Genomic DNA, 15,810 nt, shown 5'->3' on the forward strand with positions numbered 1-15,810 from the left:
TACGTTCTTTTGTATGCACCATACATCTTTTCCTCATCAGTGGAAAATGCAACACAAGCCTGAATTCAGCTGTGCATGTGAATTCAGCTTAATCAATGCATTTTTGCTCCTACTCTCCATCTCACCATCCACACTGAAAAGTAAAGTAAAAAAAGAATTCATGCAGTTTAGCATCTGTTCATCAACATGATCATCTTTTTTCATGACAAGTGTTTCAGAAGTGATGATAGAGGAACTGTAATGATTAAAGTAGCAGGGCTTCTGGAAGGTATAGCTTTACACATGTCCATTTATTACTACACCTGTTTAAGGAACATTTCTGCAGTTCATTTTTTATTATGTGCATCCTGAGATTTGTTTGAAGTTAGAAGTCCAGTGTTTATCACTTTCAAAATGTCTCACTACACATTCACTATGCAGGATGTGATCTTAAGGCTTAAGGCAGTTGTTCATCCTTTCATTGTGTCAGATGTTTCCAAATGAATGAAAATGCAAACCTGCTGTATTGAATGGAACCTGATGTCTTGAAAAATGAATTGTACTGCAGTTTTTTCAAGACACTGCAAGATTTTGTTTGAGAACCTGTCAAATGCAGTGTTGTGCTTTTCAGAACCCTGATACTCGCTCTTTAGGAGCTCTTCCAAGAAAACTATTTCAGGAGTTTCTTAGTTTCCTACAACAACCACAAAGGAAAGTGGTGTGCCAGCAGGCGTTGGAAGTATAACCTATAGGGCAATATTTCTAACAGTTTGACTCTTAGATGAAGAGATTAATTTGAATATGGCATTCTCCCACTCTCATATTTATTTTTGGACATCACGCGGGGCAGAGGAGTTTTAGCAGTCTGGCTGAATGCAGGAAAGCATTTGTTCTAAATCAGTTCACCCACGGTAATTGTCTTGCAAATTGCACTGCCTGTTGAGCACCTCTTGTTCTGGATTACCGCAGGCATTACCAACTATGATGAGTACTCGCTGGTGCGCGACATTGGGGAGGAGAAAAAAGAGGAGAACACAGGAACCCTGAAAAAAGACAAAACGCTCCTGCGAGATGACAAGAAGATGGAGAAGCTGAAGCAGAAGCTGCACACAGACGATGATTGTGAGTATGGGCAGGTTTCTGCTCCTGGCCGTCTTGTGGATGAACCAGACTCCAAGGTCTGTATAGAGCAGGTACTGAAAAGGCTTTTGATTTGCAGTGAACTGGCTGGACCATGGAAGGACCCTCCGAGAGCAGGGCGTAGAGGAAACGGAGATGCTGCTGCTTAGAAGAAAGTTCTTCTACTCCGATCAGAATGTGGACTCCAGAGATCCAGTGCAGCTCAACCTGCTTTATGTCCAGGTAGCGTGAGTGGTGCAGGGATCTGTGGTGGATTTGTCATGCTGTGTGTGAAGCCTTATTTGTGTTAGTGATTTGAAGCTAATAAAAACCCATCAGTGCTGTTCCTGGGCTAGACTTGCTCTGCTGAGATAATAGCTTTTAATATGTAGATTGCACACCTAAGCCTGTTATACATACTGTACAACAGAACAAGCACATTTGGCTGTCACTAGGGAAATGAATGCTGTGGTCTTTCCTCTAAAAGCTATGGATTGGATTCTGCATTCAAAATACAGTATAAACTAACTCTTAATATTAAAACTGTTAATACAGTACTGTATTCTTCAGCCATTTGTATCGTGATCATGTGACAGTTTAGTCATGCTTGCGATGAAACTTTTTTGTTGTAACTCTGCTGAGTGTTGTAACAAGCAGTAACTCCCTCTCAGAAAATGAGATGTTCACCTCCCATTATTTATCACTGCACTTAAGGTGGAGAAATGTGTTACACCCCAAACAGCTGTCTGCAAATTGCCTGACAGCTTAGACTGTTATTTAGTCATTAAGAAAACATTTGAAAACTCCCTTGCATGCAAATTTTTAAAATGAGAAACAAAGCTGTCAGTTTATTAAAAATTAAGCCATGCTTTCTCAGCATCAAATACATTGTACATATTCATAACTAGACGCAGCAGAGATTAGATAAAATGTATTTTTTATTAAAAAAATATGCACAAGATAGCAGCCTGTTATTTTGCCAGGATGTTGATCAGTGGACAGCATGTCCAGTATATTAAAATGGCATTCCCTTATGTAACCTGTGTATACCTGGTTGTTAGGAGATTACAAAATGAAAAATGTCTTACTCTCCCACTTACTTGCTTGACCTTCTGAGGCTACTGTTAGTAATTAACTAAAGCTTTACTGAATTCTCTACTCTTCATATGAATTGTTGAAGTGGCAAAAGAAGTAATTTGCAGCTGAAATGATTCTCATTTTCTTTAAGACTTCACATTAGATTGTTAATAATCTTTGTTTATTTAGTTTCTTGGAGTCTTAAGGTCATTCAGGGAACATGAAGTTCTGAACTATGGTAGTGATTCCTTATACGGAAACAGAATTTTGTTGAATTTTGTTTCACAGATTTTTGTTGTCCTTGCCAAAATAAGTACTTTAAAGAACTTTTCTAAACTTTGTTATAAGCACAGCTGGAAACAATATATTAAGCCAATATAAATAATGTCCTTATTGACTTGGCCTGTTCTCACTTATTTCATTATTAGTTTTTTATTTCCAGGACTTTTTTATTTATTCCTATGTCCATAGTTAACCATAGGTTAAACATGTTGTTTATTTTGTTCATATACAGTGCATACGTTTTTAAATAAACTTACACAACAATGTAGTTGTTGTTTTCCATTGTAGTATTAAAAAATGTTAACGTAAAATATTAACTAGGCACTGAGAGCATATCCGCACATTAATGGCTAAAATACACAGAAGCGGTCTAATTCAGCCACCATTGAAGATGGTATCTATGGTTATGATACCAATCAGTCAGTCAACACTAAATTGTTACACAAAAGCAGCTCATAGTATTGTTTGTTCATATGTTTTCCTATCAAGGCCCGAGATGATATCCTGAATGGCTCCCACCCTGTCTCCTTTGACAAGGCTTGCGAATTTGCTGGGTACCAGTGTCAAATTCAGTTTGGAGACCACAATGAGCAGAAGCACAAGCCAGGATTCCTCGAGTGAGTCATTGCTATAGTTACTCCTTTATGCGAGTCGCATACAGTATTAAAGCGGTGAGCATTGCATCCCCTGGTGCCTGGTTTCAAAATGATATGCATCACAGTATTCCAAAAACACAAGGAAAACATGCAAAACTGGGGTCAGAGTGTCACTGTACTGTTAAATGAATGGGAATGTGAATGACTCCCTTGTGTGTCGAGTTCCTGAAGCCGCATAGTGTGACATTAGCCATGCAGTGTTTTTATGTGCCAGATCCACAGGAAACAAGCTTCCTAATGGTGTTCCACAAATTGTGATAAGTTTGAGTTTTGTTTTCTAATGAGGACATGCTGTGTACATTTTGGGAATGTTGAATAAGGCTGTATTTACAAATTGATTTCCCATTGCAGTTTGAAAGAGTTCCTTCCAAAAGAATACATAAAAAACAAAGGAGAGAAAAAAATATTTCAGGTGAGTTATCTAACACACTCAACTCTGACCAAACTAAGATCATCTGGTTAAGACTTGCAGTGAATGTGTTGGTTTTGGCCAAATCTTATCATACTGTATATATAGCTGTTGGCGCATAAATCATTTTTAGATTGCTCGACTACACTTATTTGATAGCTACTGGCTCAAATTAAAATTGTTTATGACTCATTTGAAGTGAACGTGTAGAGACATCCATCTTGTATGTTATTGATATTTGACCATACTTTGATTTGTTTTAAATGTTATGTTTACTAAATATCTTGTAAATTAGATTATTTAAGTTTGGGCAGCATTTTGTAAGGGATATCCATGGTGTAACCATTTATTTTATTTGCAAATAAAGATGCTTTTTTATAACTGATCTTTGCTCATTGGAACATTTCCAAAGCCTGTGTTACTTAATGCCAATGGCAACAGTTTGGCTAGATAACATCATGGCTATAACACCATATCAAAATTTTCATTCACTTTAAGTGTGCACTACTTGCAAAATGTTTACCTTGAAAAGTACAAGTGATGAAAAAAATGCTTCAGTAATGCATCTCAGTGTCTACTGAAGCATTGATTTGGTGTTGATTTTGGGTGTTGGTATTGATTTTGTTATTGATTGATATTACAATGAAAGAAGTAATGGGAGAGATAAAATGTTGCATGTCTACTCAAGTTTACATAGATCAGTGTGCTGTCTCACAGTATTTTTAACAATATTTTAATTTACATAGCTGTTTTAGTGCTAAATGGTTGTTTTTTTAATAATGTGCTTTTGAAGTATTCAAACAATTAAGTTTCAGAAATGAAATCGGCTATGATGAGTAAAGAATTAAAAGAAAGACAGTGATGTTTTGAAGTAATCTTCTTTCTTTTCTCTTGAAAGGCCCACAAGAATTGTCAAAATATGACAGAAATTGAAGCAAAAGTAAGCTACGTCAAACTTGCCAGATCTCTTAAAACCTATGGTGTATCGTTCTTTCTTGTAAAGGTAAGCAAATTTTAAAAAATCCACTTTCCTCATTCCTTATGAGCCAATATAGTTATTAATACCAGAAACTGCTTTACAAATTTGTGTACTGTTCAAATAAAGCAAATCAAAATGTAAACATTAGCCAGAGGTCTCTGACAAGAGGCTCTGGAAGTTTAAAGGCACCCATTGTAATTTCAGATTCCACCTGCAAAGCAATGAACAAATCTATAAATGCATGTTTATTTATGAAAACAAATGGCATGACTGATATTGAGTACATAAAGGTGAGTGAAATGAATCAATGTAGTGGGCTCCATAAGAGGGACAGCTGTAGGTCTAGCTTAAATCTGTGAAATAAACACCCCTATCAAATAATTCAAAGGCAAATAGTTCAAATACGTTGTGGTCTGACTCCTTCAATCTGCGTACTTGGTATTGCCTTCGTGTATTGACCATCTTCAGTCCAAGCTCCAAGTTTCAATAAAGCTTCAACTATTTTATTTTTTTGGGAATCTTGAATCCCCTTTTCTCATTTTTTATGTCTATAAGTTTTTGTTTATGCATGTTATACTGGTAAATGGACATTTGCATGGCCACTAATGACAATCCTGACACCATTGCAGGTGGTGTCTGTAGTACTGGAAGAAATGACAGTTTTGTGGCTGAACTGGGGGTGAAAGGTTAAATTCCTTTTAGCCCCCCTGGTGCATTCGGTAACATAAAGCTTTTAATAAATGTCATGCTGTTTAGTGGCAGTTTTCCTAAATGTCAGTGTTATTCCTACAGGAGAAAATGAAAGGAAAAAACAAACTGGTTCCACGCTTGCTGGGAATCACAAAAGAGAGTGTGATGAGAGTTGATGAAAAAACCAAGGAGGTGATACAAGAATGGAGCCTTACAAACATCAAGCGCTGGGCCGCCTCACCCAAGAGCTTTACTCTGGTAGGGGAGGACTAACAGAAAAACAACTGTCATTTTGCTCACTTTGACAAAGAAAAACAATGACAAAACTGCCTCAGTTTAGTGTTTTTGGGCATTTCTGTTGCTTTGTATTTTTCAATTTGTTGGAACTGAATATTGTTGATTTTAGAGAAGGGCTCACCACTCCTAAAAATTTAAATCTTCTCTGATGGATATTAGCATTTTTCTGTGATCTTCTGCAGTCAATAGATTTCTGGAATTCTTGAATTCTTATAGACAGTGGTAACAGCTGCAGTGAGTCTTGGGCAGCAGGATGAAATCATGCGCTGTATGGACAGTGAAGCTTTTATCCCTTAATTAAAAAGTCCTTGTATAAGAAGTATTCAGCTTTGACGAAACAGAGCAGTGGAGAGCTGACACTTCTAGTGCTTTTATTCAGCAATAGTATTAATGGTCTGTATCTAGGCTAATAACAATGTACAGTAGAAATGGAAATGTAAAACGAAGAAATTCCAAAATCTTTGAAGACCTTATCCATTCCAGATTTTCATTATCCATTTTTGTGAAGCTTTCATTAGGATTATCCCTTCAGAGAGAGGTATCTGTCTGAGATTACTCATAAAATAATGAATGATTTTGGTTCCTAGATTGCAATAAATTATTTGTGATTCTTCTCAGGATTTTGGTGATTACCAAGATGGTTACTACTCTGTCCAGACAACCGAAGGTGAACAGATTGCACAGTTGATAGCTGGCTACATTGACATCATTCTTAAAAAGGTACTTTATATTATAATGTTTCAATCCCATTATGTGTCAAGTTTGTATGATGTCTTAGACACTGTAGTACAGTACAACTGTAGTAGTAAATGTACTTGTTGTGTGGCCCTTGCCAGATGAAGTCAAAGTCTTTTGTTTAAGCCACCCAAGTATCCAAGTCATTCACAAAATGGTGAGGAGAAAAGTACTGGTGTAAAAACAAAAGTTAAGTTTTGCTTTTGGTTGTCAATAGGGACTGGTCTTTAACATTTTGGAAAATATGAAATTTATTTCTCTTAATTGTAGATAGCAGATTTAGCTTTTGGGTGTTATCTTTCCAAGTGCTGTTCCATTGCAGATATAGCATTTAAAAGTGTTGGTTTCGTCGAGTCACTATAGGACATGATTCTTAATTGCAATGACATTATACCTGTTCCAACAACCAACATCTTTGTCATCTCTCGATCTAGAAAAAGAGTAAAGACCACTTTGGATTAGAGGGAGATGAAGAATCAACGATGTTGGAGGACTCAGTGTCACCCAAAAAGTAAGTCAAAGATTCTAAATCCCTACCTCCTCTCATGCCTTCATTTTGTGATGAAGTTTCACTCCTGTAATCTTAGGAACCCATTTTGCTTGGAGTGATGTATACAATCCAATTTTTTAAATATACAAAACAAAAAAATCAGCTTAGCAGGTGGATTTTAATCTTAGCAGATCTTTTTCTCAGTCGAGCGCTTAGACGTTGACTTACACAGGGGTGGTGATGTTGCAGGTCCACGGTCCTTCAGCAGCAGTTCAACAAAATGGGGAAGGTGGAGCACGGCTCCGTGGCCCTGCCAGCCATCATGCGCTCTGGGGCTGGTGGCCCTGAAAGCTTTCAGGTGGGCACCATGCCCCAGGCCAAGCAGCAGTTCACCAGTGGACAGATGCACAGAGGTCACATGCCACCACTGGTAAGGAACTCAGGGCAATTACAGTACTTTTGGAAGAGCTACCCAAGAACCAGAGTGTAGCCTTTTAAAGGAGCACCCTTCACTTCCCCCATAATAAAGTTATTGCTTTAATCTAAATGATTTAGGTTTTCAATTAATTTTTTTAGATCAGATTTTTATTTTTTTTTTTAACACATAACATTTGAACGGTATCAAGAAAAGCAAGAGCCATTGTTCAATGTTTAACATGTTTAACAAGTTTCCTTCTCCCCAGACCCCACTATAATTAGACCTGTCTATCATAGCCAGTCTGTCCTTTCATTGTTGTTGCGCTTTGTACTTGATACTGCTGTGTATCCATTTCAGACATCGGCTCAGCAGGCTCTCACCGGCACCATAAACTCAAGCATGCAGGCTGTTCAGGCTGCACAGGCCTCCCTGGATGAATTTGACACTCTGCCTCCTCTCGGGACTGATGCTGTGAGTAACACCTTTACTGGTATCCCCCATTTTCATGGCTGTATTTCAGAGGACATCTACATCTTTCACATTTTGTGTCTGAAAAATGATTTATGAGCTCAAAGAGTTTTTTAGGTTTGACATACGTTTTTGAATCATCATAATTTGTTTTACTCGTCTGACTGTCAACTTCAGAAGCTTCAAAAGACTGATTCTAAGGCATGACAAGGTCCGCTTCTTTTTTCAAGTTAGATAAACACTAGAAAAAGAAGCGACTTGTTAAGCAGCATTTTTTATATATTATGTTTTATTACAAAACTTCATTGCGGCAACCTGTTTGAACACTGTCATTAATGTATTAGGTTACCAGTGCAGTAGCGGTTAAGTAAGCAACCCTTTTTCTTGTGTCTTATCAGGCCTCCCAGGCCTGGCGTAAAAACAAAATGGATGAATCAAAACATGAGATCCACTCCCAGGTTGATGCAATCACAGCCGGAACTGCATCAGTGGTCAACCTCACTGCAGGTACCTTGGATTCTATCAAAACTACTGAGGTCAAGTCTCTCGAGGCAATAAGAGCTGTCTTAAGTTTCCTCTAGTTCGCGGTGTCTCTGCATATCTGCAGTACTATCAGATGAGTTGTTTCCTCTTATACTTGTTACTACAGGACAGTGCTTATCTGTTTCTTCCTTTCCAGTTTCAACTTTTGTTCCAAGGTACTGGTGCTGCCAAAAAATGTACAATTACTCTGCCAGAATACAGTTTTATTATTCATGTCCTGTATGGTATCCTATAATATTAATATTGCAATTCAGTTTTGGCTTATGGAAGGTTATGTGCAATGTAGCCCCTTTTTTAATTCGGAGGGTAGCTGTATCAATCCCACTGCCTTAGGCAGAATCAAAGGTGTTATTCAGCTTTTGCAGAGATGTCTCAGCAAAGTGGTCAGTGATCAGGTTCCCATGTCAAGGGCTTTTTACACCTGGCATTAGAAAGTATGTTCAGTCCAAGCCGGAGCGGGTGCCTTTGAGGCCCGTCTCGTCTCTTCCAGGAGACCCAGCAGACACCGACTACACTGCCGTGGGCTGCGCGGTGACCACCATCTCCTCCAACCTCACGGAGATGTCGAAGGGGGTGAAGCTGCTGGCCGCCTTGATGGAGGACGAGGGCGGCAATGGGCAGCAGCTCCTTCATGCTGCCAAGAACCTTGCCTGTGCCGTGTCTGACATGCTGAAGACGGCGCAGCCAGCCAGCACAGAGGTAACACCACCGTACCACCTCAACATACTGTCGAAGCACGATGCACAATGGTTTTTAATTAATAGTGTGGCATGCTTTGCCTCCGGAGAGTCATAAAACAAGATTAGCATGGTGGTACTAGAAAAATGAAACCATTCTGAATGTTCTCGTGTGCTAGAATTTTGAACATTTTGAACATTTTAAGACTTTTTTCATTCTTAATTAAAAAGCAGCATGAAATTTGCAAGCTCTTTGTAGATATGGTCTTTTTAAAAAACTAAGATGAGTTACAAACTTGAGTGGATTATAATCTTTTCTGCCATGTTTTATTTGTCATGTGAAGACACTTTGCGTGCCCTGTGATACTGGAGAATACTTGTCACATTCAGTTCAAGAGTAACCTCTAATGCAGTGAAGCTTGATACCATTGGAAATAAAGACTAATCATTAGACAGGTAGTTTTTTTAAATAAGGAGGGTGCATCAGTTTTCAAGCACATTATTTTCTTCTGTTTTAGCTGACGTATCTCTTCGGGTCTGTATATTTTTGGGTTGTATTTATTCCCTAAATGTGACACATGTGACAAAAGAAGCTGTGAGAAAACCACCACAGCACACCATTGACTTAATTTGCTTCAGCATTCTCCTCATTTCTCTTTTCTGTTTACCTTCTTCCAGCCTCGTCAGAACCTGCTCCAGGCCGCAGGCAATGTGGGCCAGGCCAGTGGTGAGCTTCTCCAACAGATTGGCGAGAACGATGCAGACCCCAGATTCCAGGTATGTATTTTTGTGTAGGTAACATTTAACCTCTTCTGTTTCGGCTTCATGACTGCTTGACTGTAGTTGAGCAAAGATATGTTTTAACTTTGGTGGCTCAATACTTTTGGAGGGCAGTGTAGCTTGCTTTTTACTGTTGTGTACAATTTACATTTAATTTTCATGTTAATTTCATTCACACTTCAAAACCAGCTTCAGCTAGGATTAGAGACAGTTCAGTTGGTATCCTTGGAAACCTGCAGAAAACAAAAAGATCCAAGGCCAAGAGCTCATATCAATATACAGTATTATAAAAACCTTGTATTTTTTTTCTTGTAGCATAAAAGAGTCAGTTGAGTTTCATGCAGGTGATTGTGTAGATATGCGCAGGGAGCCTCTTGAGTCTGCTGCACCTTAAAAAGCTTTCTGCTTTGTCATTCAGAAAATCTATAATTTGAAACAGATCCTGGCTGATACCAACAGCTCTTTATACTATTTTTGATACATGCCTCCTAAAACATATTTTTGTATTGGCATGGAAACAGGCTTTAATTTGCGCTCTTCCAAAACGTGTGGTTATCTGTGATATTATGCCTGTTTATCCTTCTGCTCCATCCTGGGGAGAGCAGCAAACAGAGACTAATGGGGAAGATTGTTGTAGGTCTCCATTCACTCCTTTCACATTTTTAAAGACCTTTTTTACTTTGGTTTTTGTTGAAAAGCAAAACCAGACAGATGAAAAACTAAAGCAACAGACTGAGAAACTAAAGCACTTTCATTGCATTTTATAGTTAGGAAATACCACTTTTTAAAGACAATAGGAAAAGCATACATGAAAGTAAACTCAAAGCCACGGTGTTTGATTAACATGGTGTGTTAATTTCTGTTTTTCTTGGCTTTTTAAAGTTTGTATACATTATATGAGAATTGTGAGATTTAATAATTGGTTAGTGTAAGAATTATATTTTTTGAGGTAGATTACTTTGATTTTTAGTCTTAACATGAACTGAAATAACCCAGCTTTCCCGTGAATGCTGTGTAGTTTTTTCTAGGTAAAGGATCATTCAGGGGCACAAGGCGGACTCACACATCTTATAGTCAAACAATGGTAAAAAAGTTAAAATACAACAAAAGTTAAAATACAGCAAATTTGACTGAATAATCAAATCTGGGGGTGATTAAGAATCACTTTTAAATCACTTTATACATAATTCTAAGCAATCTGCATATTAGTTAACCATTCAGAAAATTTTGATCTATTTTCAAATTATCTTAATTATTTTTTTCCATTAATGATGCCTGTCTGTGCTTATATTAATTTATTTACAAGTTTTCTCGAAATGGGGAATGAAGGGATGTCTCTAAATGAAACCGGCCTCGATCACAGGTGGCATGCTTAGAGCAGTTGTTTGAATTTGGTGGTGTTTGGTTTATTCTCAGGTACAGAATACTCCAACCATTTCCCAAAGAGTGCAGGACAGAAGGAATTAACATCTGCACTCGCGCTGCTTTCAGTTACGAGTCTTTACTCCAGTTCTTTGCAATAACTTCACCATTAGAGTGAATTAGGTGTCAGTCAAGCAATAAGGGTCAGTTACCACTTGCTGGCTTAAAAGGACCCAGGTGGAATAAAGTACCAAAGTCACCCATTCAAGATAAAGGCCACTAAAACATTTGCCATTAATTTTTTCTAAAAGATTTTGTACTGTACAGACACTTGGAATGTTTCAGTAAAGTACACACTTCTATCATCTTAATCCCATTGTATCATCATACTTTTATTAAACAGAAAAAAATATTTGTTCAAATTCAGCATGTCATCGATAGGAAATGTTTTAAAAATAAAATGTAATGAAATCGTTACCTGACTATCCAGTATTTCCACTCTTATGTCATTTTTAACATAAGAATCTTAAAGGTTTAAGAAATGTGATACAAGAGGTCTTGTAAAACATTGCACCCTGACTCTAGGAATTCCATATGGATTAGCAGAGTATTTGGGATAATAGGAACATTTCAGATTAAATTAACACAACAAAACAAAAAATTCACTGTTAAGATTAATTATAGTAGCATTATTCACATGGACCCAGGTATTGTAATGAACTATCAAATCAATGACTTAAAGTAGATATGACTTGTTAACTCTATACATTTAATATCATAGCTTTTGAAGACCTTTTCCCCTGAAAGTTTCCTGAAACAGGAACTTTTATTTGATTTTTTATTTGATTTTTAACTTCCTGAGGATATATATCTGACGTTTCCCTATTTCATTTTCATTTTATTCCATTTTATCTTCTTAAAACCCCACAAGCTCTGCAGTGACTTACAGGAGCTTTAGTGCCTCGGCCCCTTCTGAAGTCCCCTTGAGCCACAGGAATCACAGCAGTCATTGGCAACAGAGACAGCACTGGATGAGTAATCCCAATCCAATCCCAAATGGCACTGAGCCAATTGCACGCCAGTGCTTGGGGAATCCTGATCCCCAAGGCAATCCAAGGGGATTCTCAGCATGCTAGTAACATGACACTGGCGGCTCGAGCTGATGATGTCTGGATCACACAGCTCAACCTGTGCTTGAAGCAGGTGCCCTTACTGGTTGGAACAAAAGGCTTAAATCTGAATGGATTATCATATATAGAAGGTTTGAGTAGCTGATGAGCGGCTTACCTGATGTACTGTATGTTAGGTGTATAAATGCAAACAGTTTTGGAGTCACGTTCTGAAAAAGTGCTTTATAGTTTTCTAATAGGGAACAAATTTGCAGTTTTTTATAGGTGCCAGTTTCATTTGGTATTTTGTTCCTCATCATAAGATCCAGTGCTGAACTATAGATACAATATTTATGTAATGAGATAAATTCACATTGAAGATAAATAGAAATAAGAGAAATGGCCAAATTATTAATTATTCATTAAGTGTGTGAGGATAACGTCATGCCATAGGGAAAAAAAATTAGATTACTTTCTTTGTTTTCATGTTCTTAGGACAAGGTTTGTAGGTACGAGCTCACTTGAAATTTTTGTTTTCCAATTTGGAATACAACTTGACTATCTTCAGAAAGTGCTTAACATATTGAGCTCAGTCTTTTCAAAGGTACATGAGAATTTTATTTTTAAAGCTTTATAGTTAGAGCAGATCCAATGACTTCCAGTGTGTATTGAGGCATGTTGAGATTCAATGAGCATAAATAACATTTTGAAGAGTAGGGTACATCTACGGCTATGCTCTGTCATTCACTGCTGGTCAAATATAATTTGTGGATTCAAGTGCAGGTATTTTGGTTTATGTGGAGGTGTAGGAATATAGCAATAGTAATTGCTTTCTTTGAATCCATGCATTTCAACCTTGGTGCAGACTAATAACATTACTGTCTATTTAAGTTTTTCCTGCTAGAGTGGGAGGTGAAATTACATCCCTTATTCTGTTCTGTTTTCTTTTGTCTGTTTTTAAAGGAGATTATATGAAAGTACCTTTTTAAAATCAGTAAAGTATAGACAGTACAGGCTTGGAAACCTCTTAAGAATTGGTTACCTGTAAAAAATATTTTCTTGCACTTCATATAATGTACAGTACAGTAATCACGTGTCTAGTGCAGTTAGACTTTAGACTGGGAGTGTCATTGATGTTTATGTCGAAGAAGTATCCTTGAATTTGTGACCAGCAGTAAAATGTGTTCATTTCTGTTTTCATACTCTGCTTTATTAGTTTCAAATTAAAGCTAGATTGTAAAAGTGACTTTGAAGTAATTCTAAAGTAATGTCTGCAAACTTATAAAGCTCACAACCATCAAGAGTTTATACACACTGCTTTCAGGTATGCATAGGGGTGAACTATGTTTTCCTGTATAGATATTTAATTTAAAATTGAGCAAATTAAAATTAAACTTGATATACCTTTATTCTGTAATGTTTTTAATATAGAACTAATACATTGGGGAGGCTTTTTGGAAAGTAGTGATGGTTACTATGCAGCGTATAAAACTGCTGTGTAGATCCAGTGAAAGATAGTTTTCACTGTGAGCAAAGCAATGACTTCTCTACAGTTTAATCAGCGCTCAAATAATATGCACCCTTAAGTTACAGAAGCTTTTTTTTTAAATCTCTTTTCGTTGGCTTAAGGTATAAAGCGGTTTTGTTGATTTTAATTGTGATACAAAGTAGGAGTCTCAAAAAACACATTAAGAGGCGTTTTCAAAATTTTTCAGTCACCAGAGGAATGCAAAGTGTGCGATGTGCTTGTTTTCAGAAATGAGGTTTACAGCGCGAGTAATTTAATTTCCATTGACCCTACCATTTCAGTTATCCATCCAGCACAGTATTTTTCTATAATGACTTCCATGTGTGTATGAAGTTAAGCTGTCCTATTCAAAGCCTGTTCTTTGATACTCTTTTAGTTTTTTGGATCATATTGCACTACATGTGTGGTGTAGTGATTCTCAGAGAAAAGTCTACTATTCCCACATTGTTTAGTTTTCTGAGCAAATGCAGTTTTTTTGTTGTAATGAAAAAAGTAATTGACTTCAGGGTAACAAATGTTCAAAGGACGCTTTACAGTGTTAACATCTAATCATTTCCTGCCTTTGTGAATGATAAATTTCGGAACCAGTCTAACCAATTTATATTTAACACTTTTTTGTGTTCAGAAAAGATATTAAACCTAATCAAGTATGAGTGACTGCTCGTCACTGAATATAATCAATTGTCTTTCTGTGGAATAAATATTATGTAATCTACTGTATGTGCCACTGGAAACCAGTGAAGAAACACATTGGTTGTACTTTATACACTTTGGAGGAAATATCTGCTATCACTGCTAGGCGGAGGAGAATCCTGATTTTCTAAACTCCATTGTGAACACACTACTGTTCATAAGACACTAGCTACTTGGCAGGAATCTTTAGGAGTATTCATCATAGAAAGCCTGTTATACTGTATATACCGCTGTAGCCAACTGAAAAAGGCGCTGTCAGATTCATTTGGGTACCACTGTTTCTCCACGTTAACCCAGTTTTTCTGGACTCCAGTATACTTGCCTGTTGGAATACTAAAATGGTTGGCTTGCTTCTTAGGGCTCTAGATATAGCCTTTGGGCAGCATTCAACATGTAGCACAGTGTTTTATCTTTACGAGAAGCACTAAAGTACTACTGTGTTACATCTTAAAATAGCATCATTAATCATTAACTTATGAGAATTAAAACTCGTCTTTACTTATTTTAATCGCTTTCCAGAGCTCAGTTTTTGAACGTGTAACATTTGAACTCAATGTAATGTAAAAGATCTGTAGCCTAGAGAAGGCACATTAAATTTGGCCTTGTGAAAGTTATTTTCCATATTGATGTCACATTAATGATGCTGCACACAGCATTTTAACTCCCTCATAACAGGCCTTTTTTCTCTATATATTAGGCCTGAAGCTTGAAAGAGAAGCTGGTTTCTGGGGTAGGCAGTTAATAGAGAGTGGGGAAGCTTAAGAAACCTGCAGACCTTGATTTAGAAATTTGATTTCACGATCTTGTAGCTTCTGATATTTTTGAAATTCTTAATAATTGCAAATCAAGCTCCAGAATGCGATATAACAAGCAAATGTTACGGAAAGAGAGTTTTATTTAAAATTTTTAGAATGTAGTGATGAGTAGCCTTTAAAGTACTGTATTTTTCAGAACAGTGCTGTTTTATTCACAGAACAGAACAGTGCTGTTTCCTGTGATATATAGTATATAAAATGCTTCCCAACATAAAAATGTTCTTTGTGAAGTAGAAAGCTTTAAGATAGAAATAAAACAAAGACTTTGAAAAAAGTTAGGCAGCTCATGTTGTAACTGTTGTGTTTCCAGAGCACAGACAGTAGTAATGTGTTGCTATAGAGAACATTTCAGCATAGTACTGAACTTTGCTTCAGATGTGCCTTTTAAACCGCATATAAACAGAAGTTACATTTACAAAGTGGGGTGTAAGGTCATAAAAATACACCACAAATTTTAACCATTGCTCTGGGTTAGCTTTTTTCGCCAAACCAACACTGTAATGTGTTCCAGGTTTTGCTTGGACCTGGGGTACGCATGAGGTGATTGGCTTTGAAATTTATATGAAAAGATTTTCTTTCCAGACAATTACTTAGATGTTTACATTGATCATGGGTTATGAATAATCAAGCTGGGAGTGACTTAATTTTTCATCTAATGAGCCTTTTGGATTTAATGAGAACGTATATCTTTTCCGAATTGCATA

General features: G+C 37.0%; 1 protein-coding gene across 3 annotated transcripts in view; it reads left to right on the forward strand.

Moving 5' to 3' along the window:
• tln1 (talin 1) overlaps nt 1-15,810 on the forward strand; it is a 132,745-nt gene that overhangs the window by 60,964 nt on the left and 55,971 nt on the right. For 2 of the 3 annotated variants that reach the window (XM_088910239.1, XM_088910240.1), the window contains exons 6-18: nt 949-1,101; nt 1,199-1,341; nt 2,947-3,074; nt 3,465-3,525; nt 4,421-4,525; nt 5,294-5,449; nt 6,107-6,208; nt 6,658-6,734; nt 6,963-7,143; nt 7,489-7,602; nt 7,998-8,106; nt 8,633-8,841; nt 9,498-9,596. In XM_088910239.1, coding sequence (XP_088766365.1) covers nt 949-1,101; nt 1,199-1,341; nt 2,947-3,074; nt 3,465-3,525; nt 4,421-4,525; nt 5,294-5,449; nt 6,107-6,208; nt 6,658-6,734; nt 6,963-7,143; nt 7,489-7,602; nt 7,998-8,106; nt 8,633-8,841; nt 9,498-9,596 — 1,637 coding nt within the window. Of the gene's footprint in view, nt 1-948; nt 1,102-1,198; nt 1,342-2,946; nt 3,075-3,464; nt 3,526-4,420; nt 4,526-5,293; nt 5,450-6,106; nt 6,209-6,657; nt 6,735-6,962; nt 7,144-7,488; nt 7,603-7,997; nt 8,107-8,632; nt 8,842-9,497; nt 9,597-10,617; nt 10,684-15,810 lie in introns of all 3 variants that reach the window. The other variant, XM_088910241.1, reaches the window with a different exon arrangement.

This window comes from Atractosteus spatula, chromosome 3, assembly GCF_055471065.1.
Source record: "Atractosteus spatula isolate fAtrSpa1 chromosome 3, fAtrSpa1.hap1, whole genome shotgun sequence".
Taxonomy (NCBI): domain Eukaryota; kingdom Metazoa; phylum Chordata; class Actinopteri; order Semionotiformes; family Lepisosteidae; genus Atractosteus; species Atractosteus spatula.